Consider the following 27810-nt stretch of genomic DNA (forward strand, 5'->3'; position numbering starts at 1 on the left):
TAACCTGCATGGATGTCTTTGGAATGTGGGAGGAGACCGGAGTACCCAGAGAAGACCCACGCGGGCACGGGGAGAACATACAAACTCCACCCAGGAAGGCCGGAGCCTGGACTCGAACCCGAGTCTTCAGTACTGGGAGGTGGACGTGCTAACCAGTGATCCACCCATATATAATATATAAAAAAATAAATAAAATAATAATAATAATAATTAAATAAAAAAATATATTTATGTATATAATATCATTTATATATATATATATATATATATCCATCCATCCATTTTCTTGACCGCTTATTCCTCACAAGGGTCGCGGGGGGTGCTGGCGCCTATCTCAGCTGGCTCTGGGCAATAGGCGGGGTACACCCTGAACTGGTTGCCAGCCAATCGCAGGGCACACAGAGACGAACAACCATCCACACGCACACGCACACCTAGGGACAATTCGGAGCGCCCAATTAACCTGCCATGCATGTCTTTGGAATGTGGGAGGAGACCGGAGTACCCGGAGAAGACCCACGCGGGCACGGGGAGAACATGCAAACTCCACCCAGGAATGGCTGAAGCATGGACTCAAACCGGAGTCCTCAGAACTGGGGAGGCGACGTGCTAACCAGTCAACCACCGTGCCGCCCCATATATATATATATATATATATATATATATATATATATATATATATATATATTATATATATCTATATATATATATCTATATATATATATATATATATATATATATATATATATATATATATATATATAAATATAATAAATATTATACTTTGAAAACATATTTTTTTTAAATTGTAGCGTTGCGCATATCAACTAGTCAACAAAGGCATTTACAGTAGCAACAGATTTTATTTGGTTCATAAAGACACAAAAAGCAATGAGCGTGAGCTGCACAAAGCCCGACTCTTCCTCTTCTTCTTGCTTACGGGCCAACAAATCCCAGATGGAATCCCTGCTCGCTATTACATTCACGTGAAAGGGTGATAATAGTGCACACATTAAAAAAAAAGAAAAAAAAAAGACTCAACAGTGACGAGACGATCCAAACAGTTGCAAGGCTTCATGCAGTGCTACGAGTCGACTGTCCGGAGGTGAGGGTGAACACCGACTCCCCCCCCCCGGGAGCTTGTGCAACTCACTTGTTCATAACAGTTGAAATCATACAAAAAAAGCTGTGACTTTCATGTACATAGATTTATATATATACTGTATACCACATATAGTACTGACGGGAAGCATCTATGGAGTATATTGTGATCCAACGGCGGCTCCGCGTGACTTTGGCTGGATTGATGTTGCACGGTTCAAGTGACACAATTCAGATATATATATTTTTTGTTTTATGCAAGGAATCGTGTTTCTTCACATCGGAATCTTCCAAATGTAAGAATCAGAATTGTTCCAGATATGCAAGTAAAAGTATGATTTAACTAATGCAAATAATGTATTTTTGGCAGAAGGTACAATTCACCAATTGAACCAACTTTTACTAACAGGCCCAGATTTCATACTGAGCGAGTAAATTTATGTTTAAATTTGGAGCGACATCTTTATTATTTCAATACTTTTTGGAACATTTTTTTGTTTGGTGATATTCTGTGAAAAAATGGGAAACACTGCAAAAAAAAAACAAAAAAACAAAACATCTTCAGTATGCATCAAATTCCGCGCCCCTTGCTAAAATCTGTACCATTTCTTTTTTTATTATGTGTAATAAATAATGTTGAGATTTTACAATATTTCTTACCCTTTTTAGTAATACACCTATAGTGATAGCGATTATTAGTAGTCAAGGAGGACGATAACTGATATGTCAAGCTGATATTCATTTGCAGTAGAAGAGAAAATATTAGTGTAAAAAAAAAAATCATTTTCTTTTAATTTTAAATTATATTGATAGCTCTGATTAAAAATTGTAACAAAAATTTCAGGGAGCTTAAATACGAAACAAGTAAATAGTTTCCTAAAGTTTTCTACTGTAAATAAAGTTTTCCAAGATTCCTTTTTTATTTTTTATTTTTTTTTTTTAAATACAAAGTGTAGGGAGTTCCCAGTGTCAGCATCATTATTTATAAAGTGGAAATTTAAATATATCCATAAATGAAAAGTTCCTGTGTCTCACTGTGCGACAAATGCATGCGAACGCAGCTAATTTGGGGTTTTCATCGGGGTTCATAAAGTTTCAAAAGATTTTCGCAGATAGTGAAAAATTTTCTGAATATGTTCGAAATACCCGCTTTATTGGCCTTCAGATTGGTAAAAAGGCCGACATTGATATTTGTCAAAATGCCAAATATCGGCACCGATGATCGGCCCGGCCGATAATCGGTCTATCCCTACACTTTTTGCAGTAACTGGAATAATAATTGGTCAAACTACTATCCCTGACTTCTGATTTCAAAACTAGTAATCTATCAATTTCTTCATGTGTCACTTGAAATGTACTGTACAAAGAAATCGGTCCAATATAAGCCTTAATGCGAAATTGGGCACTTGGACCTGCAGCGTAAATCCGTTAGTCAACGGCGGTGCTGGTTAATGACACAAAAGCTTACATGCAAGTTAATGGTGATGGCCGTGATGGATTACACACACAAGCGCAAAAAAACAAACAAAAAACACAACAAATAAATACACTGTATAAAACATAATTTCATATCAATATATTAAAATACTATTCAAAATAATATCTTGGACAATATTGCAATATGAAATCGGCTGATAAATAGTTAGCGAGGCCTACACAGAGATATATATTCCGAAGCATCTGTGTCGTGTTTGGACTATGAATGATTTTTTTTTTTTTTCCTCCCCCGCTTGAAGGGGTAGTGGTACAATCCAGAGAGCTAACAGCTATTTCCTCCCTTTCCAACAATAACAACAAACAGTACAGTACACAGTCCCATAATCATAATAATAACAATAACAAAGATATACTGAATACAATAGACAGAAAAATAGAAAAATATCAATAGAAATCAAAAGTCAAATACAAGTGAAAAGTAGGCCGAGTACTTGGAAGTCTTTGTGGTTATTTTGTTGTTGTTGTTGTTTGTTGGAGCTGGAGCTTGTTTTTTGGCTCTCACAGGTGGTAAACTGGCATTGTACAGTCCTTACGCACGCACACACCATTCATACTTTCTCAACACACAAAGCGAAAGTACACACTTGCAAACAGACACATGCATCGGCGCACAAGCCTGCACAATCACACGTGCATCCCCACACGCGCACGCACACTCGCACAGCTCACATGACCACGCAGCACTTGCACCTCGGTTTCTTCTCCTTCTCCTCCGCCCCGTCGGCCTTTTCCTTCTCCGCCATGCTCCCGTTGGGCGGCGCCTGGTCCTCGGTGGCCGCGTCCCCGGCCCCGGCCGCCCCGTCCTCGATCACCACGAACTCGGCCTTCACGTTGCCGTCGGCGGCGGCAGCCGTCGCGCGGCCTGCCTGCTCTTCCTCCACCGTCTTGTAGCCCATGAAGACGAGCGTGACGGGGTTGTCGGCGCTGGCCTGCTCGGGGCTGGGGCCCAGCAGCTTGGCCTCAATCCCGGCCACCTCTCTCTTTGGGGTCTGCGCGACGCCGTTCTCTCCTGAAGGGGGGGAGCAGAGACATCATGTCGGGGGGAGAGGGGGGGGATACAGTGAACCCTTGTTCATGGAAGGGAGTATGTTGCTGTTCCACATGCTGCAAGACAAACACTCCTTTTAAAGAAAAATAAAAACTAATACTAAATCCAATAAAAACTAAACTAAAATGGAGCATTTCTTTGGGGGGGGGGGGTTAAAGGTACTAATAATTAACTAAAATAAAACAAAAATAAAAACAAAATGTACAGTAAGTAAATTTCAGCATCTGTACTTTTTTTTTTTTTTAGTTTTACTTAATTACTTAAGTACAGGATTATACTTATGTTTTTACCGGTGTATGTTTTTCACACAAGTATCACAAAATGAGGGCTGTGCAATTCATTGAAATTCAATTACAATTTCAATGATTACACTCAACAATTACAAAATCAGCATAATCGTAAAAAAAAATATATATATTAATAGTAATTTTGAGTTGTTTAAATTTATACATTTACATCTTTTTTTTTAATTTTAAAATAACTAATTTAATATTTTTTTTCATCCAAAGGGAACTTGCATATAATTAGTGTTTCAAAGAATTTTAGTTGTCTTAATGTATATTTTTTTTAAATATATTTTTTTACTTTTAAAGATTTTCTTGTTTTGTACCAAAAAATAAATGATCATCCTCGTGCGCAGTGTACCTCAAGTTTTCCCCCAACATAAATAAATAAATAAATAATATTATAAATTCTGTTTGGTTCAAAAGGAACTTACATCATTATCGTGTTTCTATTTTTTAAATTGGTCTTAATAATAAAGTTCCAAAAAAATAAATAAATAAATTGGTCTTAATATCTTAAATGTGAAAACATTTTCTTGTTTTGTACCAAAAAAAAAAAAATAATTGTTTGAATAATCATTATTTCAATTATTGCCAAAATAATCGTGATTATCATTTTTCCCATAATCAAGCAGCCCTATCACGAGTACTTCTAAGTACAGAGTCTCTGTACTTTTCCCACATCCACCAGTGGCCTTTAATATCGCTCGCTCTGTCTCGGGGAGCCGCAATGAGTAAGTTGCTATGGTTTCCGTTCTAATTGTGTGTCGCTGTGGCAACCCAACGTACCGCCATTTTCTTTGGCCACACCCTTATTGGCTGGCACTCCTGTCTCCAGTTCTTCAATCTCCTGCTCCAGCCTGTCTCACAAAACATACAAACACGCACACGCACGTATTGTTTACAAAATGTGAACAGGGTTTACTGTATGTATTGCTCAAGTGAAAAAAAAAAAAAAAAAAGATTTACTTCAAATGCCACGGGAATTTAGTTTTTATTATTTTTAAAGGCTTTAACGACCTATGAGGCTGCATAACTGTGTCCTGCATTTCTCTGAGTTAATTCACGGATAATACAGTCCTACAAAAAAAAAAAGACTATGTAGTTCCAAAATAATTCATACCCTGGGCAAGTTTTTGGTGAATTTTGGTGAAAAGGTTATTTATTTCACAGGTGTAATTCAAAAAGTGAAAATCATACATAACGATGCGTTTTGATGTTTATTTTGACAATTTGTGTTTAAATTTCCTTTGCTTAAAGCACGTGTCGAGATCCGGTCCACGAGGGCCGAAGCACTGCATGTTTTCTAGGCTTCTCTACTCCAACGCACCTGATTCAATGATCAGGATAATTATCAGGCTCCTCCAGAGCTTGCTGATGATCTTAAATATGAATCAGCTGTGTTGAAAATGGGAGGCCTCGAAAACCTGTAGGGCTGCGGCCCTCGAGGGATTCAGTTTGACACCACTGGCTTAAAGGATCATAATAACCCAGCCACATCAATGCTAATCTTCCATGTTAGCATTAGCCTGAAGCTAGCAGACTAAAGCTTAAGTGTGTACTGTTTGAAGTGGATCAGTAGCTATATAATCAAATGTAAAGATCTTGCAATTACAAAACACCTTTTTTTTCCCCCGACACTGACCTGAGAATGACCTGCTCCAAGATTTTGGTCTTCACCTCCTCCTCCTGCAGACGCCTCTGCGTCTCCTCCTCGGCCGGAGCGCCATCTAACAACCAGCGCTCCCTCAGAGCCTTGGACTGCAGGGACAAAAAAAAAAAAGGAAATTAAGTCGTCACTTTCATTTGATTCTCAATTTTCGACACCGAAGATGTTTAAATGTTGTTCAAAATTTGTCAGTTGATATTTAGAATTTTACAATATCTGAGGCGCTTGAAAGTTAATTGTAAAAAGAAAGATAATTGCAAATATCCAACCCCTTCAATGTTTTTCAAGTTCAGCCACACACTCGTTCTCATTAGGACAAGAAACTTCCTCATTTGGATAATTTGGATGACAAAAAGTTGAGCGGACTTACGGAAAGCCAGGGCTCTACACTAACTTTTCCACTGGTAGCATTGATGCGAGTAACATTTTTAGTTGGTCGCACAGCACAGGATTTGGTCGCACCATTTTTTGTGGAGGTACAGCATGACCTTAGGCATACGCAACTCGATATATTTGCAAACTATTTTATTGGAACGCGAGGTTTGCATGCAACAGCAGTGGCTATCAAAACAAGTCAATCATTTCGTATAACTTAAGTCATATGAACATTATTTTGTTTAGTTCAGCAAAAGTCAATACTTTTTTTTTTTCTTCACCTGCTCCTCGGCCGATGTTCCCCTGACCTTTTCATCTGTATCATTTGAACTGTCCAAGCCAAGATTGCATTCCCCAGTGCGCGCGGATCTGCCATAATATTTCACGAGTGGCAAGTCACACCAACATTGAACTATACAATTTCCAATTTCCAATTTAGTATGGACCACCATGGGTGAAATATTGAGATTCACGACCGGCTTGCGACGCTATTTCTGAATGGAGAGCTCTGCCGCTCGCGCTCTCATTCAAGTGAATGGGAACACACCACCAGCTAGTGTTGTGCACTCACGATGTTTTTTTAAACCACAAACATTACAAATCCATCCACAAGTACCTTTTAAATTGTAAATATAGTTATAGACCGACGGGCGCCTTTTGCTTCTCTCGCGCAAACAAGGAAATGGGTGTGTGCCACGGCGTTGCTGTCGGTCAATCAGATGACAGGTGACGACAAGGCCCCTCTCATCCCCCAACGACCAGCGCTGCAGAACCACTGGCAAAAGGGTTCTAAACAGCGGTTACAACAGAACCGCTCGGCCCCGAAAGAGTCCCATGGAGACATCCGGGGACAAAAAAAGGCCGCTTCCGTGTGGAACCGGTCCCGTGGAAAAGCGCCATATTATATATGTTCGTATGTAAATTGTAGTCTGCGCGGTGCGCGCGTACGCGTATGCTGTGCCGATCAGGAAGTAGCCAGCCATTCACATTGCAGCGGGTCATGTTTCACTCAACTACTATTCGATTGAGTCGGCGCGCGGCGGTGCGCTCTTGTTGCGACGGGAGAGCCAGCGGAGGACACGACGGCTTTCAAATGCACGTTTTAAACATAGTGCAGATGGACCATGAATGCACTCGCGGTGTGCGAGCGGTATTTTTTTTCCCACCAGCACGCACTTGAAAGTTGCCCGACATTGCGAGTGAAATGCTCGCACTGTCGAGCCCTGAAAGCCGTAAGGACTTAGGACAAGAAAGTTTCTCATCTTATTGAGTTTAAATGAGAACGTTTCTCATCTTTATCTCCTTATCAGTCGCTATCACGCTGTTATCTTAGCTCGCTGTACAATTGTGGCCCTCCTGCAGATACCAAAACAAATACTTGTCATGGTTATGAGGTATAAATATAAACCACGGCGGGCCTTTCATGCAGCTGTTCTGACAGGAAGTAACGCACAAGTGACCTCTAGAGGTCGTATGGAAAAGCAGCTGGGAACGTTTTCCAGCCCCATCGAGACACACACACAAAAAAAATCTTCACTTGTGAATTCCTCAGCAGTGATGCAAAAAAGAATTTCAACAGTTTCTTTTCCCCCTTCCTTCGTTTCCTGCCTTCTTGCATGCATTCGGCAGTTCGTGAACCTTTTGGGAAGGTGTACTGTGTTAAACTAAGCTGTAAATGTCAGAGTGGATCCCCGCTGTTTCTTATCAGGAGCTTTTTAATCCGTGGAAGTGCTTTTCTTTCAATGTTCCCAGGGACTGTAGAAGTGCACACACACACACACAACCAGCCATACAGCATAAAAGATGTTAAGTCATAAATCTGAATTCCCTCTCACACCCACAGATGAAGGTCTCTCATTGACCCTACTGAAACAGTCCTATATGCACTACTGAAACACTCTGATACACACCACTGAAATCCTCTTATAGACCCTGGTGAAACACTCTTACACACGCGACTGAAATCACTTCACACGTCAAACTGAAATACAATAATAAACTGAAATGTGTACATGAGAGCGTTTTAATAGTGCATATGAGCAAAGAAAAATCCAGTTAAGAGTGTTTCTGTAGTGTGTGAAAACAAAAAATAAATCAACAATGTAAGAGCACTTCATTAGTTTGAATTACAGCATTTCAGGTTTGTTTGTGAGAGAGCATTTCAGTTGTAGCGCGAGAGCATTTGAGCAGTGTGTTTGAGAGAGTTTTAGCGCTTATGAAAACGTTTTCTTTGTGGTTATGTGAGCAAAAACAATTTTAGTTAGAGTGTCATAGTGTATTGAGAGCATTTCAGCAGTTCGTGTGAGTGTTTCAGTAGTGTGTGATAGCATTTCAGAAGTAAGTGTGAGATCAATTATGGTAAGTGGTGTGTGAGAGTATTACAGTAGTGTGTGATAAGATTTTACTAGAGTGTGAGAGCGTTTTACTTGTGTTTTGGGGGGTATTTTTGCAGTAGGCATGAGAGCATTTCAGAATGTGTGAGTTTCAATATTGTGTAATTGCGTTTCAGTAGTGTGTGAGAGTGTTCCAGCAGTATAAGCAGTAACTGTGAGAGCATTCTGGTAGCGTCTGCATTTAGGCAGTGCGAGATCAATTCAGTAGCTAGTGAGAGCATTACAGTAGTGAGAGTGTTTTCAGTAGTGTGCGAGAGGGAAAGGTGTAGGAGCATTTCCGCAGTGTGCCAGAACATTTCAGTAGTGTGTGACAGCGTTTCAGTCACGCGTGTGAATGTTTTGGTAGTGTGTGAAAACCTTTCAGTGGTGTGTGAGATCAGTTCAGTCGTGTGTGTTCAGTAGTCTGTGATAGCTTTTCAGCAGTGTGTGAGACAGCATTTCAGTAGTATGTGAAAGCATTGTAGTAGTGGGTTGACTGTGAGAGAGGTAATTCTCAATTATGTCCCAGACGGCAGCTCACAGCCAAGGATGTTGTCGTACTAATATAGAGCGACGAGAACACAGCACACTGTAATTCAACACCCTTCCTACGCCAGACCTGCACTGAATCTAAAAAAACTCTCTCTCTCAGCCGTCTCAATCCCGCCACACCCTCCTACTCCGCCAGCAGATGACATCATCTAACGTACTCACACACGCACAAGCAGGGTCGTAAAGTTATGTGTCTCTCCATTGTTCTACTGGGTAAAAAGCTGCAAACGTAGCATACAAAGGGCGGAACTGCAACATACACACGCCTTTGTTGACATTACATCGACTTGCTATCATTTCACGGCAGAGTTTACCACCATCAAAGGACCAGCTCTACTAGAATACTTCTCCATTAGAACAGGTTGCACTGCCAAGTCGGCCGTATTTGCTGATGATGTCATTTTCGTGATGTCACAACAAATACTAACACTCCCAAAATGTCTTTCTAAGCATCTTATGCTAGGCTAACCAGCAAAAGATACTGTAATAATGATCTTGTCATAATTCACGCACAAATTTGATCTCGCCTCATCGTTCCCCTTTGAAATGAATGGGAATGCCATTAATCCGTTCCGGCCACTCCCAAAAATTTATTTTTTAATAACAGACCCTTCCAGCGTGACGTCACGTTGAAGTGCGCCCCTAGCGGTGGAGGGCAGGGCGTCAATGCTAGTGAATTAGAAAACAATCAGTGTGAGTGAGAAAATAGGTCAAACAGTTGATAAATCAGCGACCAATGCTATGGTGAACTTGTGCGTGGCCGACGGTTGTTCTAATGGCTCAAAGAGAGATGAGATCAATCTTTCGGCTGCCGGCGGTGATTCTAAACCAGGCGGAAGACAGTGAGGAGTGAAAGACGAGCACAGTAGCTAGCGCGACTGCGAGCAAAACTACGACGCAACTGCTTTGCACCCACAAAAAGTACTAGGATATGCTCAGATCATTTTATATCAGGTAGTTTTTCTCTTTTTCATATACAGGTGGTCATAACATTAACCTCTGATTGTAAATTCGAGGCAGACGTGATGAATGAGCCATATTATCTTTCGTGAAACAATCATTCATACTTTTTTTTTGCACAAGTATTCAAGTCATTTTGAACAAAAAGTTAACGATTTAAACACGATTATTACAATTAACACTTTAACTCGGGCTTGATGTCTTCTGAGGAATGTGTAGTAAACGACATGTGGTCTGTTTGTTAGCAGCTAGCAAGCTAAGGTAGCTCGAAGACTTCGATATACAGCAAAACAACACAAACGGATATAAACGATTTAATGAATGACGATTTACACCATGAAAGTAGTGATCAACATACTGTTTCAACCAAAAACAACATACCTTAGGCTTCCACTTCCACTTTGTCCCCCAACAAACTCAATTTTTTTGTAGCTAGTGGCTCCAAGCGACTGGTTTCAATGATTCACAGTAAAGTAGTGTCCTACTCGGGATGTTTTTTTGTGACACTTGACATATTTCCCACCTTTTAACGAAAACGCTCGCCGAAAATCAAACTTTCTACATTCATTTGTTATGGGATGTTTGCCCTCCAGGAGGCGCAGCGGAAGCTAAGCTGGAAGGGTCTATCGACATATAGTCAATCAGGCTCCTCTCAGCTTGTCTCAACTGTTTGTAGAAGACAAAGAACATATGACTGAGTACTGTTTTGTGTGTTTTAAGTGTTACTGCACTGTTTATGGTCAAATTTCAAAAGGGGTTTTACCATTATGTGTACTAGCATTAAGCTAGCTGAATAAAGGCTAAGCAATGCGTTTGTTTTAAATACACATCCTTTGCCGCCATCTTGTGAAAACCCCAACCTTCCTTTTGTGGGACGTCAATTAGTAACTAATTTTTCCTATGTGGTGCTTAAAAGGAAACCAGGGCCATAAATACTCATTAGTAACGACGCCAGGCAATGAAGACTTGCTGCGGCTAGCACAAATTTCTTTTGATTGTAGCGTTTGTTAACACTTTCTATGCGCATATGTGTGTGTCTGTGAGGCGTTTCCTGTTGGCGGGAGTGGGACAAAGCTGCGTTTCCTCTGCCAAAGCCGTCTGCATTGTCTGAGGCTTGCGCGTTCCCTCACTGATGGTACACAATGACCGCACACACAAACGCTGATAAGGGACGAGTTCCGAAAATAGATGAGCTCGTATCAAGCACGCTCACTGCCATCTTTGTGTTCCTAGTAAGTAGCAGGGCTGTAACGGTGTATAAGTACTTGAGTAAATTTTTCAGCCAACTGTACTTCACATTCTGTTTCTGATAACTCTTACTCGCTATGTTTGAAATCAGATGTCTTCACCTGCTGTGATGCTCGCAATGCAAGTTTGACGTCGATTTTAGTCAACAAAATGGCAGGATGGATAAAAACAGACACATTAATCTGCTTAATTCTTATTCCACAAAGGCAAAATTAATGTGAATAGCGTGTTAAGACTAATGGGTCCACATTGAACATACAGTATTACTGCAAAGAAAAATGTTTTAAGTTCAGGGTAAAATATTACCTGAGTCTTTTTTTTTTTTTTTTACCCGAGTGTTTGTACTTCAACTGAAGTACAGCTCACGAGTATACTCTTGCCACCTCTGCTATCGGCCACCTCGCCAAATACCTTTGATAACGTTGACGCACGCACTGACAAAAACCTTGCCTCTTGATATGACGAGGGCGTGAAGACTCCATCATATGTGCGTGTGTGTGTGTGTGTATAAACAGCATGTGGGGGAGCTCCTGCTGTTATCTGCCGTCTGCTTGGAACAAATTCCATAAGAGTGGTCAGGGAGGCTCGCACACGGGTTGAAGGAATTGCTGAGGCTGGGAGTCGGAGGCCCGGCTCACACGAAGGGCGCTGTCGGGCCCGGGAGGCCTGCAGTGAGCTGGCAGCGTTTGTTTATCATCAACTCGGATTTTAGCGTTTTAAAAGGTTCACGGCCCAGCACGATTTTTGCATGTTTTTGTGGTTAAGGGGAGCCGCAATGGAGATAAATAAATGAAGTAAATATTCTGCTGTTGTAACAACATATGTACCATGTATATATAATATATATATATATATATATATATATATATATATATATAAAAAAAAATAATAATAATAATAATAATAATAATTATTATTATTATTATTGTATTTATTTATTTATTTTTGGACGCCCATTTTAGATAGTGGTTAGTTGCATCAACAAAATCGTTCAAATTCTTGATGCAATCCTTGTTGCAAAAAGTCAACTATAAAGGGAAGGAAGGGGCAGTGTTGAACTGCCGGTATATGAAGGTCGTTCTGTTTTCACAGTAAACCAAATGGATCCAATTAGTGATGCATGACATCCCTTTACATTGTGCTATACTCATTTCCTCCCGGCTTAAGCCGCCATTAAAAACAATGAGGTTTCTGTTTTATTTATTGCTTTGTTTCTGTTTAGCGTACCTTGAGATGTTGGAGTTGTCGTCGGTCATCGTCCAGCTGTCTCCTCTTGTTCTCAATCTCTGTCTGCTTCTTCCTTTTCTCCTACAATCAAAATGAGAACATGATTGTTACGCACATTCTGATTACAAAACTGCACAGAGAAAAAAAAAACCTCAAATAATAAGTAATATAATGTAAATCTTTGTCAAGCTATTTTAGCTGTGGTCATTCAAAGCATGCAAGAAGTCACACCGTTCCCTTTTTTTCTGCAAGGGTGCCTCAAGCTTTTAACATTATAAAAAAAAAATACTGAATTAATTTATTTATTTTTTTAAATTTCAAGCCATTTTTTCAAAGAATATCACTTGAAGTATGGGGGCAATATGTCTGCCATTCAAAGCATGCAGCAACGTTTCCCATCTTTTAGTGTTTTCTGCAAGAGTGCCTTGCTCCTGAAATGAAATATGTCCATGTACATCAACGACATACAGTGTGGCTTTCGTGTCCTACTTCAGTAAGTCTTTACTCTTACAAGTGTTTTGAAATTGATGCACAGGATGTTCAGTTCATTTCATTTAAAAAACATTCAAAGCATGCAGCAAAAATTCTCATCTTTTCCTGTTTTCTATCACTGAAATGATAACTTGTCAGTGTTGCTGTTGGATGTGTGTTCGTAAGAAAGAAAAAGTGTGTATGTCTTTCACATATTTATTACATCCTGTAATATTTATCTTCCTTTTAAGTGTGAGTAATCACAGAAATAACAAGCGTGAGGGAGTGCACGAGTGAGCGAGTGCATTAGCGTTTTGATGTCTTCTTAATGGTGCAAGGAGATGGGACATAAAAGGTTCGGCGGAGAAGACGCTCCGTGTTGCTTTTCTACTCACAGCGATGACCTGGAGCCTCTCCTCTTGCGACACCTCATCCATCCTAGAGGCGGATTGAAAAGAGAGAGAAAGAGAGAGAGAGATGAGACGCAGGTCGAGCAAACGTTTGCTGAGCACAGCATTTTTGCTCGTTGGCCTCCCACGACAACAAACTGTCAACAAGTTCGATACGCGTTGCTTTGCTTTGCTTTGGATTCTTTCCAACGCAGGAGAGTCGGCGGAGGCATGCTAAATGTGCCAGCAGGAGATTCCTGCTCTACTTGTAATGATTTCCAGACAAGAGGAGTGAGGAGAAAGGGCTGCTACACAGAATGGACGGCAGTAACATTGGGAAGTGTTAGGATATAGCAGTTTTCTTTTGTTTGGTGTAAACACAAACAGATTTTAATCTTCTCCACATACCTGGTGCTAATTAGGATGCAAGCCAACTTGCTAACATCTATTAGCTTAACTTAGCTAGTCACTCCGGCATGTTTCTGTTCTGGGAAGCTACGGCCAGTCTTTCCACCCCCCCCAAGGTCAATTTCTCATCCCCTTGGGGAAGTTTATTTTGCCGGGAGACACACTCAGAAACACAAGACCGCCTTCTGCTGTTGTGTCAACGAGCCGCATCAGCGTCACACGGACACGAGCGCGATCATCTGATCGACCGCCGCCCATGCGACTGTGCACACAATACGCTCACGCTGTCTCAATGCGCGCCTGTGTTGCCTTACATAAATGATCCTGCTGTGGGAAAAGCATTCCGGCTCAAGCGTTTTCTCAACTTTTATTGAACCAATGCGCTTAACTTGACATGAGAAAAAAGCTCCTGGCCGTCACGCCACCAAACCAAAATGTCACTAAAAGTGTTTGGAAGTAATTGATGAACTAATATCAATTCACTAACTATATTCAGAGATTGCATTTATCTTTGTTGATTTAGAACTTTGACGGATTTAATTGATTAAAATGTCTACACACCCCTGTTAAAATGATATACAGTATAGTGTTCCCCTGCTATAACACGGCTCACTTTTTGTGGTTCGCTGTATTGCAGTTTTGTTTTTTTTTAGTGCAATTTTGCATGCTTTTTTTTTTTTTTTTTTTAACAGTAATGTACCTATTTTATAACATTTATGATGGTTTGAACATTGAGAATGTTTAAACAAGAGAAAATGTAAATGCCTCGATGAGAAAAGTGTATAAACTGTGTTGTGAAGGGTTTTAGAGCCTTAAAACATTTATGTAAAATGTAAAATATAAAGGTAACTACTTTGCAGGTTTCATTAATTGCGGGTATTTTTTTTGGAACCTAATCCCAGCAGAAAACGAGGGAACACTGTATATACTTTTTTTTTTATTAGGCGTGTCAGGCGATTAAAATTTTAATCGTAACTAATCACATGACTTCAATAGTTAACTCACGATTAATCGCAAATTTTATATCTGTCCTAAATGTACTATAAAATGTGCAATAACTAGTTTTTCAGTTTCCGTACGCTTGTTAAATAAAAGTAGAAAAAAATTGTTAACTCATAGGAATATGGCTGCATATTTTAATTATTTTTACAGTAATTAGAAATGATGTGCTGAAAAAAAAACAAGTAATATTGATTTGTGTTGAGGTCATTTTTCTGCCACTAGATGGCATAATTACATTTGTAAGATGTTGGTGATACTAAGAGCTATCTAAAAAATTCGGCACATTTTTAAAATTGTAAAATACAACTTGACCTCAGTCTCCACAAATATGTGCATTATTATTAAATGTATTACTGCTAATTTTGCTGCGTTGCCACTGGAATTCCCCCAGTTTCAATTACAACTAAGTAAGGGCCGGTCATGAATCGGCCATTAAAAAAAAATAATGGCATTAAAGGAACTTTAAATTAGCTGAAAAATGAACTCACTAATTTTGACAGCCCTACTTTTTATATTCACTGTATAGTCCAAAAAAAATGTAGAAAACTGTGATTGGACAGTCTTCTTTTTGTGGGTGTGGCTTCAAGTAAAAAGTGAATTCTCGAACCGCTGCAGCATTGTCAGAACATTGATTACATTTAAGGCTCAGATAAACACGACCCGACAACATCGGCCGGACCCGCCGATAAACAGGAAGTGGTCCTGAACAAACAAAGCCATATTTTGTCAATATGTCAAGGCAGGTGCATTGCAGGAGAGCTGACTAATGACCGAGCCAATTCCCCTGATGAGTGGAGCCGATGCTCTTGTAGCGTTTCCAGGAAGGAACACATTAAGAGCCCGCATAGAGCCCCACCGGCTCCGGCTCGCTGCTAAGAGCATCATTCCTCTGGCACTGATATTCACTTTTTACACAAGGCGGAAATATCATTAAACACATCCAAATGAGACATAATCCCACAAGTCCCAAAAATGGAAGTTATCCATGAGAATAGTGCAAAATAACAGCATTCAATCAAAATCAGAAGTTTTCATTCAATGCAACTTCGTACAGTCTTTTGCCATCTGTGTCATTTCTAGCTGTGACATTTCACACACTGTATAGCATGACTGTATGGTTATTTATGCTGCGCCGTCTGGACGGGCAAAAAGGCGGACAACAAAAAGATTATATTTAACTGGTACACCAACTGGACACCGTAACAGCCTGCCTCCACCCACGCGCTAAAGCAGCCAGTAAACACTTCAATGCCTCAACAGGGAAATACTGCAGCAATCATGTGGGATGATTTTTTTTTAAATTTATTTATTTTATTAGAAAAACAAAACAACGATGGATGCTATTAAAACCAGTCGAGTGGAACAATCCAACCTGCAACACGTGAAAACGACAAGTGGCTACTTAACTTTTTAATTAGAGACTTGTGCACGGGAGGCAATCATCAGCTCAGCTCAGAGTGGCACTTTAGCCATGGAGGGGAGACGAGAAGTTCATCTGGAGTCAATTAAGGCGAGATCAAAACAAATGATGTTTCTGTCCCCGGAGCAAAGGTTTTATTAAACAAACTAAAATACGACGAATGAACAAGTGGTTATCTTTCCTACCGTCAACAGTTTTAATTTCTTAAATTCATATATAAAATAGTAGTGTCATGTCTGGGGTCACGCCTGGGTTAATTTTGAGTTTGAGTTCATGACCTGTTAAGTTTGAGGTCAAGTGTTGAACTGATGTAACCATCATCTACTTTCAACTAGTTTTAGGCTATGTGAGGTCAATCTTTAATGCTTTAGGTGATATCGTTCTTTAGTCCTTTACTTGCTACAACCAATCAGATCGATTCACTGTCTGTAGAAGCAGTCTGAGAATTGTGTGTATTTTGACGGATGATTGCTCTCTGTCCCTCTGTGCAACTCTCTTTGTTTCTCGTCCAGTCAAGTTTGTTCTACGCCACTCGATGTGAATAAATAGTTAAAACCTTACTTGTGTCTGCGCTTTGGGATCCAACCTCCAGCACATAACAAGTAGCGAACTGTATTTTCTTGTCTAGAAATGTTTTCAGTCGGGGAATTTCAAACACAAATTTCAATATCAATTCAAGCTTAGTATTTCTGCGTTGTATGGGCTTTTAGCAAAGCTAACTTGAAAGACGACTGCAATGTCATTTTGAGGACATTTATTGCGCAGACCTCAAAAGTCAAAATCAAAACATTTCTATCTTATCATAAATATTTTAGGCTTTTAGGCCATCCTGGCTGATGTACGCCATAACATACCGTAATTCATTTCGAGTTTCCGGTTCTGCTTCCTGCTTAGCGCATTTGAGTATAACTTTCTCTCCAGAGCCCAGACACTTAGTTTTTTCCTGTTATTTTGCTATTAACATTTTTGATACGCTCTGCTTTAACGTGGTTCCAGCCACTTCTGTGAAAAATGTACTCGAAAACCCAAGCGCTTAATTCCAGTGTTACGAATTACGTGTCAATCTTAGGTTAGCTTAGCCATTAGTATGGCTTCTCCATCTTTTGTTGTCAATACTTAAGCTTATTCGCCGCCAAGGAGGCGACGATTACTGACTTAGGAGCATCTCTGCAGTGGCCGCACTAGCTAGCTAGCTAAAGCTTGACGGTAGGTAGCTGGTGCGGTGTGAGTAGCACTGAGCTTGCCTGGACCTCTGACTACCCACATGCAGCGTTGCTCCACATTAACGTGCGTGCGATCAGCCCAGTGTTTGGATAGTATCAACAGTTTAGCCATTGGAAAAACTTAAAAATCATGCTTCACACAGTTTTGCTCTTCAATGTGTTTTGAAGAGACACAAATGGCTAATATTGACTCGCAAAACGTGATACGAAAACGCTTATTTTGAGCCATGGTACATGTATGTATACAATATTTGAAGTTGTTGGGGTTTTTTTTTTCATGTTTTTGCTAATGCTATTAACAACATGCTGAAGAGACCAAATTCAAGAGCCATATTTTACCCACTACTGCTTTAAAGGGTAAGCAAGACAGCAAGTTGGCATCGAATGAATGGATTATCCCACACATACAAGTAATAGAAGTGTCTGGCAAGGGGGAAAAAAAGTTTCCACTCCACAGAAAGAATGATGACAGTCAAATGACTCTTGAGCTTAATGACCCTCGCTCAGTATTGGAAGAGAAAGGAAACTAATCTCCAGTTCCCCCCCATTCACACTGCTGGATAAGTACTTTGCTCTCCGAATCTCTGCTCCACACTTCCACGTCTTCCTTCCTTTCGGCCCAACAAATAAAGACAACAATAGCTCACAACTGCACATTCTTGTCCCAGGCCAATCGCACATGCAGGTCAAGGCATCCGACCGTCTGAAGGAGCAACAGTCAAAACTCGAGGAAGTCCGCTGAGGTCCAATGTTAGCAATTGAAGGGGTCAGAGGGGAGCCCCCTAAGAGATGGTCAATGAATAACGTCTCGAGTAGTACACAGCAAAATGAAGTCATGTCTGCATCCTCCTGACAAAACACAGGCTTAGCTGTTTTAGACAAAACTGACAGGTACGTTGGAAGCTGTTAAATTTGTCAGTTGATTTCAACAGTGAGTCAGGAAAAAGTCTGAAAAAATCTTATTGTTATTTTTGGCATTTAACTGTATGTTGTAAAATGTAATGATCCGTACCCCCGTAGGCAGTTACAACTTTGAGAACAAATTCATACGTTTTTGATCGTCAAACCACCAAGGTTGACGCCGACCTGATGTCGCTCCGCAATGTTTTGTGCTGTGGGGAGCTAGCTAGCTCTGCCCAGTTTGCCTCTCATCTCAGGTAATGAGTAGACACCTTTTTAACGGTGATTAGCTTTCCAGTAGACTTGGTCACTCCACAGTGTTGTTTGTGTCCACACTTATGTTGACGGTTAAGGGATAACTATGTGACTTATAAGTTCCGCCCAGTCTGCTTCAGATCTTATTTTGCGAAGAGGAGACACCTCATAACGACATCATTCCAGTAGACATGTGGTCACTCCACAATGTTGTGTGCGTGCATGTTTATGTTTCAGGGAGCTATGAGCCTTATGACTTCAATAGAGTCTACCTCGGATTTTATGCTAAGTGAAGGTGATTTTTTTTTTTTTTTTTTTAATGACAATTACAATTTAGATTCCGACATGTGGACACCACACTGCTGTGTGCCTCCATGTTTATGTTCTGCGGCTCTATTTGACGTATTTTTCTTAGTCTGCCTCACACTTTTCTTGTGTCTTTAACTGGCGATTTAGGCCAGCGTAGCGGACACTCCACAATATTGTGTGATTATTTGTTCTGTGGTGAATCTTAACATTTTCGTTGCTTTTCTTCATAATAGTCTGTTCTTGTTCAAATAACCCCCCCAGTAGTGAGCACCAGCATGGTAGCCCTCTGGGTTGTATTACGTTACCTCTCAGGACAGACATGGACTCCTATACTGAAAGAGCAGCTAAAGACAAGTGCTTTGTGTGGTCATTTTTAGCCAATCAGCAGTCTCCTCATATAGGAAGCCCGATGCATTAACAAAACGAGGCCCTCCGATGCTAAAGACAGGAAGCATTAGGTGCCTTATTTGGGCCCCATCCCAAAAGCAAAGGTTCTCAAGAGGCTCGGGAATTGTTGTTGTTCCGCCTTTCGCTCGGAAATCGAGAGCAGAAGTGAACGTTTGTGTGTGTTAAACTGGGGTTACGTCCAGTTCAAAATCCCGCCCTTGGCTTTTGCATCAATAGGCCTTTTGATAGCGGCCACGGGTGATCATCATGAGCGTGCGCCAACGAATGTGAGCTGGGGGGGCGAATTGACTGGGGAATATAAAATGACAGTTTCCAGAAGATATCTGGTGATGCTCTCTAACCTCAACTTATCCGTCATGACAAAGCAGTCGATGGAAAAATGGGGAGGGAGGACGAGGCGGCTGGTAATGTGACCATCCAGGAGAAAAGGAGATTAATAGAAACCCACTGCACTGAAAGAAGCAAGGTGGGCCGCGTCGCATCATCTAAGAATATCTCACATCTCTACTATACTATACTGTGCCTCCTTTTGCTAGAGTGCTGTTGCCGTGGCGACGCGCTGTTTTTGTTTGCAAAGAAGAGTGACGTGAAAACATGAAACTTTGCACACACATCATGCCTCTCCAAAATAATCAATTCATAGTTATCATCACACTTTTTCTTTGAGTTAAAACGGACATCAGGCTGCTCTTTCAGGCGTGCATGGATAAAATTGACATACTGTAGCTGTGGAGGAGGTCCATCCATCCATCCATAATCTGAGCTTCTTATCATGACAGACTAACTTTTCAGTAACCCTCAAGAATGGATGAAACAGATACGTTGCCATTCATCTAACCAAGGCTATGTGGCTGTTTGAAACAGGTGTACAACGTTATTATGCAGTGGGGGAGGGGGTGATTCATTGGCCACGCCCAATAACAATGAAAAACTGGTATGGTAAAAAATAATCTCCACAATTCAACACAGTACTACATCGTTCTCATTCTTTGCACATTTTCAGCGACTCCTCAAACAAATCTCGGAATTGACTTCACAACGTCTTTAACTATTAACTACAATCCGGACCTTTCTTTGCATTATCTTGGGAAGTTTACCACCTTGCTGTCTCTGACCATCTCGCTGCTGTTTGCTGTCAAGCCTGCTGGCTATCAGCTGACGCTAGCTTAGAGGGAGTGTGAATCGTTTTAGATATGTTTGGCAGAAAAATTCACGAGCAGTGGAATCGGCCAGGATTTACTGGATTCTCAGAGGCATTCATTTCCTTCTTCATTACTGATCTAATCGCTAACAGCTGTATTGATGGTCTCTTAATGACAATGTGGGTAATTTACAATATTATATATATCACAGTGCAGCAAGGAGAAACCCAATGTCCTTTAATAATGGCCAACCGGACTGGCTAAAAATAGCTCACTTGGTCACAGCGACCTGAAGTGGAGTTTTGTACCACACTAACTGAAACAGTTTTCGAGTCAAAACAATCCCGACGTGTCTGTATGTAACGCGTTTTTGTTCAAATACACCACGGCTCAAGAATTCTAGAATGCTTTACAACTGACATTAGCCTGTTTTGGGGGGCGTGGTCCTGTTTCGTGAGACAAATGCCAAGTACAGCTTTTGTTACCATGATGACCGGGAAGGCTGTTACTGCTCGCCCAGAGTGCAAAGTGGAGGGAAAAAAATGAGCGCCCGTTAAAGACGATAAAAGCATGGATCGTATTTTCACTGGCATCAGATAGCTGCCAAATTGCCGATTAGTGAAGCCGATCCGTGCATGTGGTGCGCCTCGCCACATCAACCGCTTCGCTGACCATACGAGTGGGAGCAGCTGATCAGAAGCTTTAACGCTGTTAGCTTACGCTAATGTAATAGCACCGCTCTGCTTAGCTTCTGGCTTTGACAACTGCTGTCATTTTAAAAACTGCTGGTTGGGGTGCAGGATTAGGCAACTTTTAAAAAGAATCACTTTGCATTTTCACACTTATAGGGAGTATTTGTTCACCAAGCCATGATAAGCGTGTCATCTGACTTGAAAATGTCGGCTCTTTCCCCCAGCCTAACTGCCGAGTCATGAGCAGTATTATGTGAATTAGCCCCACTGTGACGTCACCGTGAAAAATTCAGTACAGCTCGCTCACATTTTGGCAAATTGTCAGTTGATAAAATAATTCAATTTTACCGTCTGACAATTTAATGGTTCGGCAGGTACTCCAAAGATGCAACTATTTGAGTATACAGAAATGAAAAAGTCAATTTTCAGTATTTCGCCCCCTCCAAGCTCATCTCAGACGGTTCGACTGACTGTGAGGATGTTTTTAGGGGCGGACATTATCACTGTAGAGTTTTATCACCACCAAAATATTAATGCAGCATGACAGGCAAATGCCACAAACCCCCACAAAGCCCAACATTATTAGCTTATGTTATCATCATAAGCTAATACAACTACAACTGCTAGCTAATGCTATTTGTTAATTTATAGTTTGAGGTGTCACAAAATAAAAAAAAAAAAAAAAAAAACATTAGCATCAAAATCCCTGCTCTGCTTGACATGTTTCTATTTCACAAAAAGCTCGTTTTCTCTGCTTTTGTATGAAATGGGTGTATTTAGTGCAATCAATCCATGTTCTACTGCTTATTACTAAATACGGAGAAAGCTAGAAACTTTTTTTCTTATGAAAGAAGAGAGTGTAATCTTTCTTTTGGTAGGGTCTGTGCTTATACTGTATTGTCACCGAACAAAATCAAACAAACTTCTTTTAAATGGCTAGCAAATGAGTTTGTGTTTACGCTCTCATCATGTCAAGTCTGCTCAACAAAAGACGTGTGCCGAGACAATGGCTGGAAGAGAAACTGAAAACAAAAACAAGCACTTTTTGTGTTGTCTGCCGCACCTGCTGTGTGCTAACAAAGCAATCACGGGGCCGCTAACGCAAATTGTTTGTGTGTTTACTCTTACAATCAGTCAGAAGCAAAATAGGAAGCATGTAGCCTCATTAGCTTGGTTAGCCGAAAGAAACAAAGCCTGTTTGTCAAACTGAAGAAAACAGATTCAAGCTAGCTACACAGATTGACACATAACCTTTTGCGAGTTAATTTTATTTTTCGACCGCATAATTTTATCTGTTAGTTTCAATTTTCTGCAGCATGTTCATTTGATTTTCAATGAATTTATCCTGAGTCAACATCATCTGTGCTCATTTGGATTTTTGACTGATTTAGATGGCTATTCAGAACACGCATTCATCTGTTTACATTTTTGACAATGGGCCACCATAGTTTTATCCGCATCCTGTATTTATCAGTGTTAGTTTTATTTTCTGACACAGAAGGACATCCGCATAGCTTTATCCAGAGCCTCCTTGATATTTTCCTTGATTTAGATTTTTGACAGATTAACGAAACTATGCAGAGAGCATGCATTTGTCTGTGTTTATTCCGAATTTTGACAGATTCAGTTGACTTTGTGGACGACCCTGCATAGCTTTACCTCAAGCCAGAGTTAGTTTGGGATTTTTCATCTATAGTAAGTTTTTTATTTTGTTGCCATTTAAAAATAATCATTATTCGTGAGTTTATTTTATTTTTTACGCGTTTTTTTTTTTTTTTGAGAATGCATTGTTTTGGTTGTAACTTTTTTTTTGTACATGGAGGTGGCCTATTTGTCAAGTAAAGGTAATTGTGTAAAAAAGGAAACTACAATCCCAAACGACTGTATGTGCTTCCTGCTTTTGTGCGGTCATATAGCAATATTGAGATAAATACTTTAAAAATAAACCCCAAACTCTCAAGTATGATATTAACTGACAAATAAATGAATGAGATGAACATTGTCACAATAATTATAGTTTTGTAAACAAAAAGTGGTTTAAGTTATTTTTTAGTTTTTTTATTTTATTTCATTAACCAAAATGAGTTAGTTATTCAAGTTATTTCGCTAGAATTTGTTCACAATTGCCCCGAGCCTGATTTAATCTGACTTCATCTCGGATTCTGATGACACAACCGCACTACTGTATTCATTTGTTTTTGACCAATTCAAATGACTCCATCTGGTCTTATCCTTGAACTTGCATTAAAAAAAAAGAAAAAAAAAATAGAGCGGACCCAATGCTGTTTTCCAAGCCACCATATTGACGGCCCCAGGAGCTAGAAAGGCCACACGTGCACCATACCGTATACACATACTGGTGTACTCTACTGTACCGACCTGTGCACATCAGCCTGGGAGTGGATGCACACGCACACACACGCACGCACGCACAGATTCCAGACAGGGCTATGTCATGGCCAACACCGCGCGCCATATTGGAGCAGCAGACTGCTCACATCGCATCACAACACAACACACGCACTAGGAGGAGGAAGCCAGCCATGCAGCATCATCACCGGATTCAAATCAAAATCAAAATAAGAGATGATGATGATGATGATGATGATGATGGTGGTGCTGATGCTGACACGCACACACTCATCATGTTAGCGGCACAACAAATCGATATGACATGATGGAGCACGGGCGTAAACACGTCCTATTACACCTGTCGGATGCTAAATTGCTAAAAACAACAACATAAAAAACAAAAAAAACAAAAACAAAACAAAAACAAAAAACAACCACACACACTGAAAAAAGAACTCTCGCGGTATGTGCAAGCTTAATTTTACATTCTGTGTCCCTTTGACTGCAGGATGCTGCTCGCCACCAAGCAAAAAGAAGCAAAAATCACGACTTACTCGGCCCCGGTGCTTGATCCCTTCTTCTTCTTCTTTCCACTCCCACCCCCCCCCCCCCCCCACCAAAAAAAAAAGGGAAAAAAAAAGGGGGGAAACGCGTGGTGTTTATTTCTCCCTTTCCTCCTTCCGCTCCTTCTTCTTACAAACCACCCTCAACCTCCTCCTCCTCCTCCTCCACCTCCACCTCCTCCTCGTCCTGGAGGTGATGCTGGTCGTCCCGGGTGCGCGCGCGCTTCTTCAGGCCGACTGTGTTGGCGACACCCCCGCGGCTCTGCACCTCGACGCACTCGGCGGAGCTCCGAGCATGGGCGGCGGTTTGGAAGCAGGTTGTAATGTCGTTATAGTGGGGAGGGAGGGGAGGTGAAATGGAGATGGGAGAAGAGGAGGAGCAGCTGGGAGGAGGAGGAGAGGGCGGAGATAAAACCGGGAAAGGGGGGGAGGAAGGAGGGCGAGGGCTGGGGAGGGCCCTCAGAATAATAAAGGCGTTCCTTATTATCCCGCTGCTCGTGTTGTGTCGATCCAACAGAAGATTCTCTTTGGATCAACTGCAGCTCTGTTAGGAAAACACACAAAAAAGGTGAATTTGTCGTGCTCTAGTGGAGAAAACAAAAAATCAAATACGTATATCATCCATAATCTTATTTTCTCGGGCTCATTTTTTTACGTCGGACATTTTTTTTATTTTTGCATTCTCCTGGACTCGAACTGCACCTGCATTGAATATCCAGCAGAGGGAGCCAGAGTTCAAGATTGAACATGCAACCACGCTGCTGCTGTTGCTGCTATTCTGGGTCGAAAATGTATTTTTAATGGAATCGCCCTTTTTTTTTTGGCTTTCCATCAAGCATTTAGTGAAAATCATTGAGATCCAGCCAACGGCCCTTGTACTAGTACACTCTTTTGTAAGACAATTCAGCGTACTAGTGGAATGAATCAACTTACGTACAGAACTTTACTGTATTAGTCACGTTTTCCAGTATTAGTGCCACTTTCAGCTTACCAGAACGCAATAAAACCTCATTAGTGTGCTTAATATGCTACACTAGTAAACCCAACTACTAGTAGGCGTGTGTCAGGTAGTACCACACCTAATTTATTTAAAAAGAAAATATGGAAAGCCATTTGTCCGCACAAGTAAGACAATTGAATACACTAGTAAAACGACACTACACAAGTGTATTGTGCTGCCTGCCGCTACTGTACAAAATTTCTTCACTCTAAAAGACATACTAGTGGGTCAACTACAGGTACAGTCAAGCAAAACTGTGCAATAGTTGGCATCTGCTTTCTACCAGTACTAGTTAAGAAGCATTAGGTGTTAACTAATAGAAATGTAAAATGTCACGAGTTGTACTTGTAATCAACTACTTTTGATATATTAATAACATGTACGGTGGATCTAAAAAGTCTACACACCCCTGACCAAATGTGGCCTTTAAAACAATATTCTACCATTAATGTGACCTCCACAACTGAGTTTTAATAAACTGTGAGAGGAAAATAAACAGCCAGCTGAAATAATGTGGATGGATAAGTGTGCACACCCTCTGGAAACTGCCATTTGGCTGTGTTCAGAATTAACCAATCACATTCTAACTTGTGTTAATGGGAGTCAGCACACACCTGGACCCATTCAAAGTGCCCCGAACTGTTGAATTGTTGTATTGCTGAGCTTTTTTGTTTACTCCATTTAATGTGCACAAATTTGGCAACAAATTTGAACAATCATTTGAGTATTTGCAATTTAAAAAGGGGCTTCGATGGCCCATTCGTCGCTGCTTTTATCCTTATCATTTCTATGCATGTGTTTTTTGTTTGACATACCTCAAGAAGCAAAATTGCATGGCTCATGTCCAACAGGAAAGCCATTTTTTCAGCTTTAGTGTAAAAGCAGCAAAATATTTTTAATGACATTTTTCCCACCGAGACGATCAAAGTGGAAGTAGTTTGCGTTAAAGCGGTGATGCCGCCGTGATGTTAGGTCACGACATCGTCGCAAAGCGCTTCACCGCCCAATCAGGTTGCACTAATGGTTTTCCAAATCGCAGCCATTATTATTTGCACTGTGAGTGTGTGTGTATATCGCTATGGTGAGTTGTGATATTCGTACCAGTGATGTAATGTTTGACGCATTTGCATAGCTCACAGTTTACCGATCAATTTAGTCTTCAGACTAACATGCGTCTGTTTGGAAACATCAGATTATTTTTTGTCTTCAGTGAATTATATTTGGATGCGTAACTCATTCACTCCCAGTCATTTTCACTTCCTTCGCTCTCAGCTGTTTTATTGGATTTTGACTTATTTTGCTAGGCCCGCAGAATATTGCATTCGCTTGCTATAAAAACATGGAACCTACCAAAAGAAAGATTAAAGTCTCTTCTTTCATCAGGAAAAAAAAAAGTATATTTCATCATTATTCACAAATTTGCTTAGAAATGTTGGGAAACAGCGTGTTTTCATCATGGCCCTGGTTGATCTATTATACTCTGCTGCCACCTGCTGGCAGTTTTTATAATTACTACAATTTTTCCAGCCATTGTCTGCAGTTGAGCGGCTGCATCAAAGCCTTCTGTATGCTCTTGCATAAAAACAAAACGGAAAAACGTATAAATATGTCTTTGGGGCACTTAATACATTGAAAATAAACATATTCATACGTTTTTGGGAGCAAATGAGTTCAATGTAATTTAGTCTGCAATGAATAGTTAAAAACTAAAACATTTAGGACTCTATTATTGTTCCCAGTACAAGTCTAACTGGGGGGGGGTTCTGGTATTCTTGTAGACACAGTTAGAAATGCGCTGTTGTGGGAGTGAACACAGCCTACTTGATATGTATGGATTGTCCAATTAAAAATGTGAGTTCAGTGACACCCTTACAATCAACATACAGTGCACGTGAATGAGCCTGACATGTTTTTGAAGCGGCCGCAACGTGCTACCTTGCGAAATCAAATTGACCTATCAAACTGTCAAGGGCAGCTAACCACATATCTCTCTAAGTGTAAAGCAGAGAAATTGGGAAAGTGAATTTCCAAGTCCAGCCTCTTGAAATTTGAATATTTGGCTCCAACAAAAGGGAGTCTTTGGGGGGTGACGGGAGCTAAGCAATGCGAAGGAGAAGGCTGGTATGCATTGTGCAGGGGATTTAGGGAGGTTTCCATACGGGAATCAGACACAATAGTCTGCGCACATCATCGCACGCCCTTCAGCCATTTTCACTGCACACGTCTTTCTTTTTTTTCACAATCACGATAAACACAGTTGACAGATGAGGGTCAGACATGTTTTTTTTTTTTGACAAACAGCGCAAGGGAGGTTGTACGTGATGAGAAAGAAGCATTTGGCTGCTTTTTCAAAATGTGTTTAAGTCTGGAGTGTATACGGCTCCCGACCGGCAGCCCTCGGGCCCAGCTCAGCACTCGGCTTCTTATCTCACGCTCAGAAGCCTCGGTGAATATGAATAAACATTGAAGAAAAAAGATAAATAAAAATAGCTGAGAGGTAAGTGTGAAGTGTCAGATAGGACACCCCCCCCCCAAAAAAAAAAAAAAAATGCCAAAATGTCTCCTGGTTTGCTGCCTCCAACATACAGTGCGACCTTATTTGACAGATTTTTTTTTTTTCTGTGACCATGCTCATAAATTTTCACAGTTGAAATGAATCCAGCCTTTTTTTTTTACAGAAAGAAATAGCACTGAGCATACAGTAATAACATGATGAAATATAAAGTAATAATTTTCCATAAAGTCCCTGCAAATTTAATTCAAAGATTGGTGTCTTAATATATTTTTGAACTGTCTTCACCCCACATAAAAAAGGCAAGATATTTATATGGTTTTAAAATAAATTAAAATAGCACTCTATAATACTGTATTTTATAAAAATGTACAGACGTAACATAATTATATTATAAAGAATTATTATTATTTTGCATCAAGATTAATTCA

General features: G+C 40.5%; 1 protein-coding gene across 1 annotated transcript; it reads right to left on the reverse strand.

The window, feature by feature from the left end:
- Window positions 1-843: 843 nt before the first annotated feature.
- palm1b (paralemmin 1b) lies at window positions 844-25795 on the reverse strand. Its single transcript, XM_077539099.1, has 7 exons — window positions 25683-25795; window positions 23859-24411; window positions 13200-13242; window positions 12334-12414; window positions 5576-5691; window positions 4720-4790; window positions 844-3607 (listed from the first exon to the last, which is right to left on the reverse strand). The coding sequence occupies exons 3-7, from the start codon at window positions 13239-13241 to the stop codon at window positions 3264-3266; spliced, it is 654 nt and encodes a 217-aa protein (XP_077395225.1). The 5' UTR covers window position 13242; window positions 23859-24411; window positions 25683-25795; the 3' UTR covers window positions 844-3263.
- Between the last annotated feature and the right edge of the window lie 2015 nt (window positions 25796-27810).

The sequence above is a fragment of the Festucalex cinctus genome, chromosome 12 (assembly GCF_051991245.1).
Source record: "Festucalex cinctus isolate MCC-2025b chromosome 12, RoL_Fcin_1.0, whole genome shotgun sequence".
Classification (NCBI taxonomy): Eukaryota; Metazoa; Chordata; class Actinopteri; order Syngnathiformes; family Syngnathidae; genus Festucalex; species Festucalex cinctus.

Coding starts and splice junctions, on each gene's coding strand:
- palm1b (XM_077539099.1), bottom strand. CDS start 13,241: ATGGATGAGGTGTCGCAAGAGGAGAGGCTCCAGGTCATCGCT. Junction 4,791..5,575: donor TTGGAGCAGGTCATTCTCAG/GTCAGTGTCGGG, acceptor TTTGTGAGACAG/GCTGGAGCAGGAGATTGAAG. Junction 3,608..4,719: donor TGTGGCCAAAGAAAATGGCG/GTACGTTGGGTT, acceptor CCCCCCCTTCAG/GAGAGAACGGCGTCGCGCAG.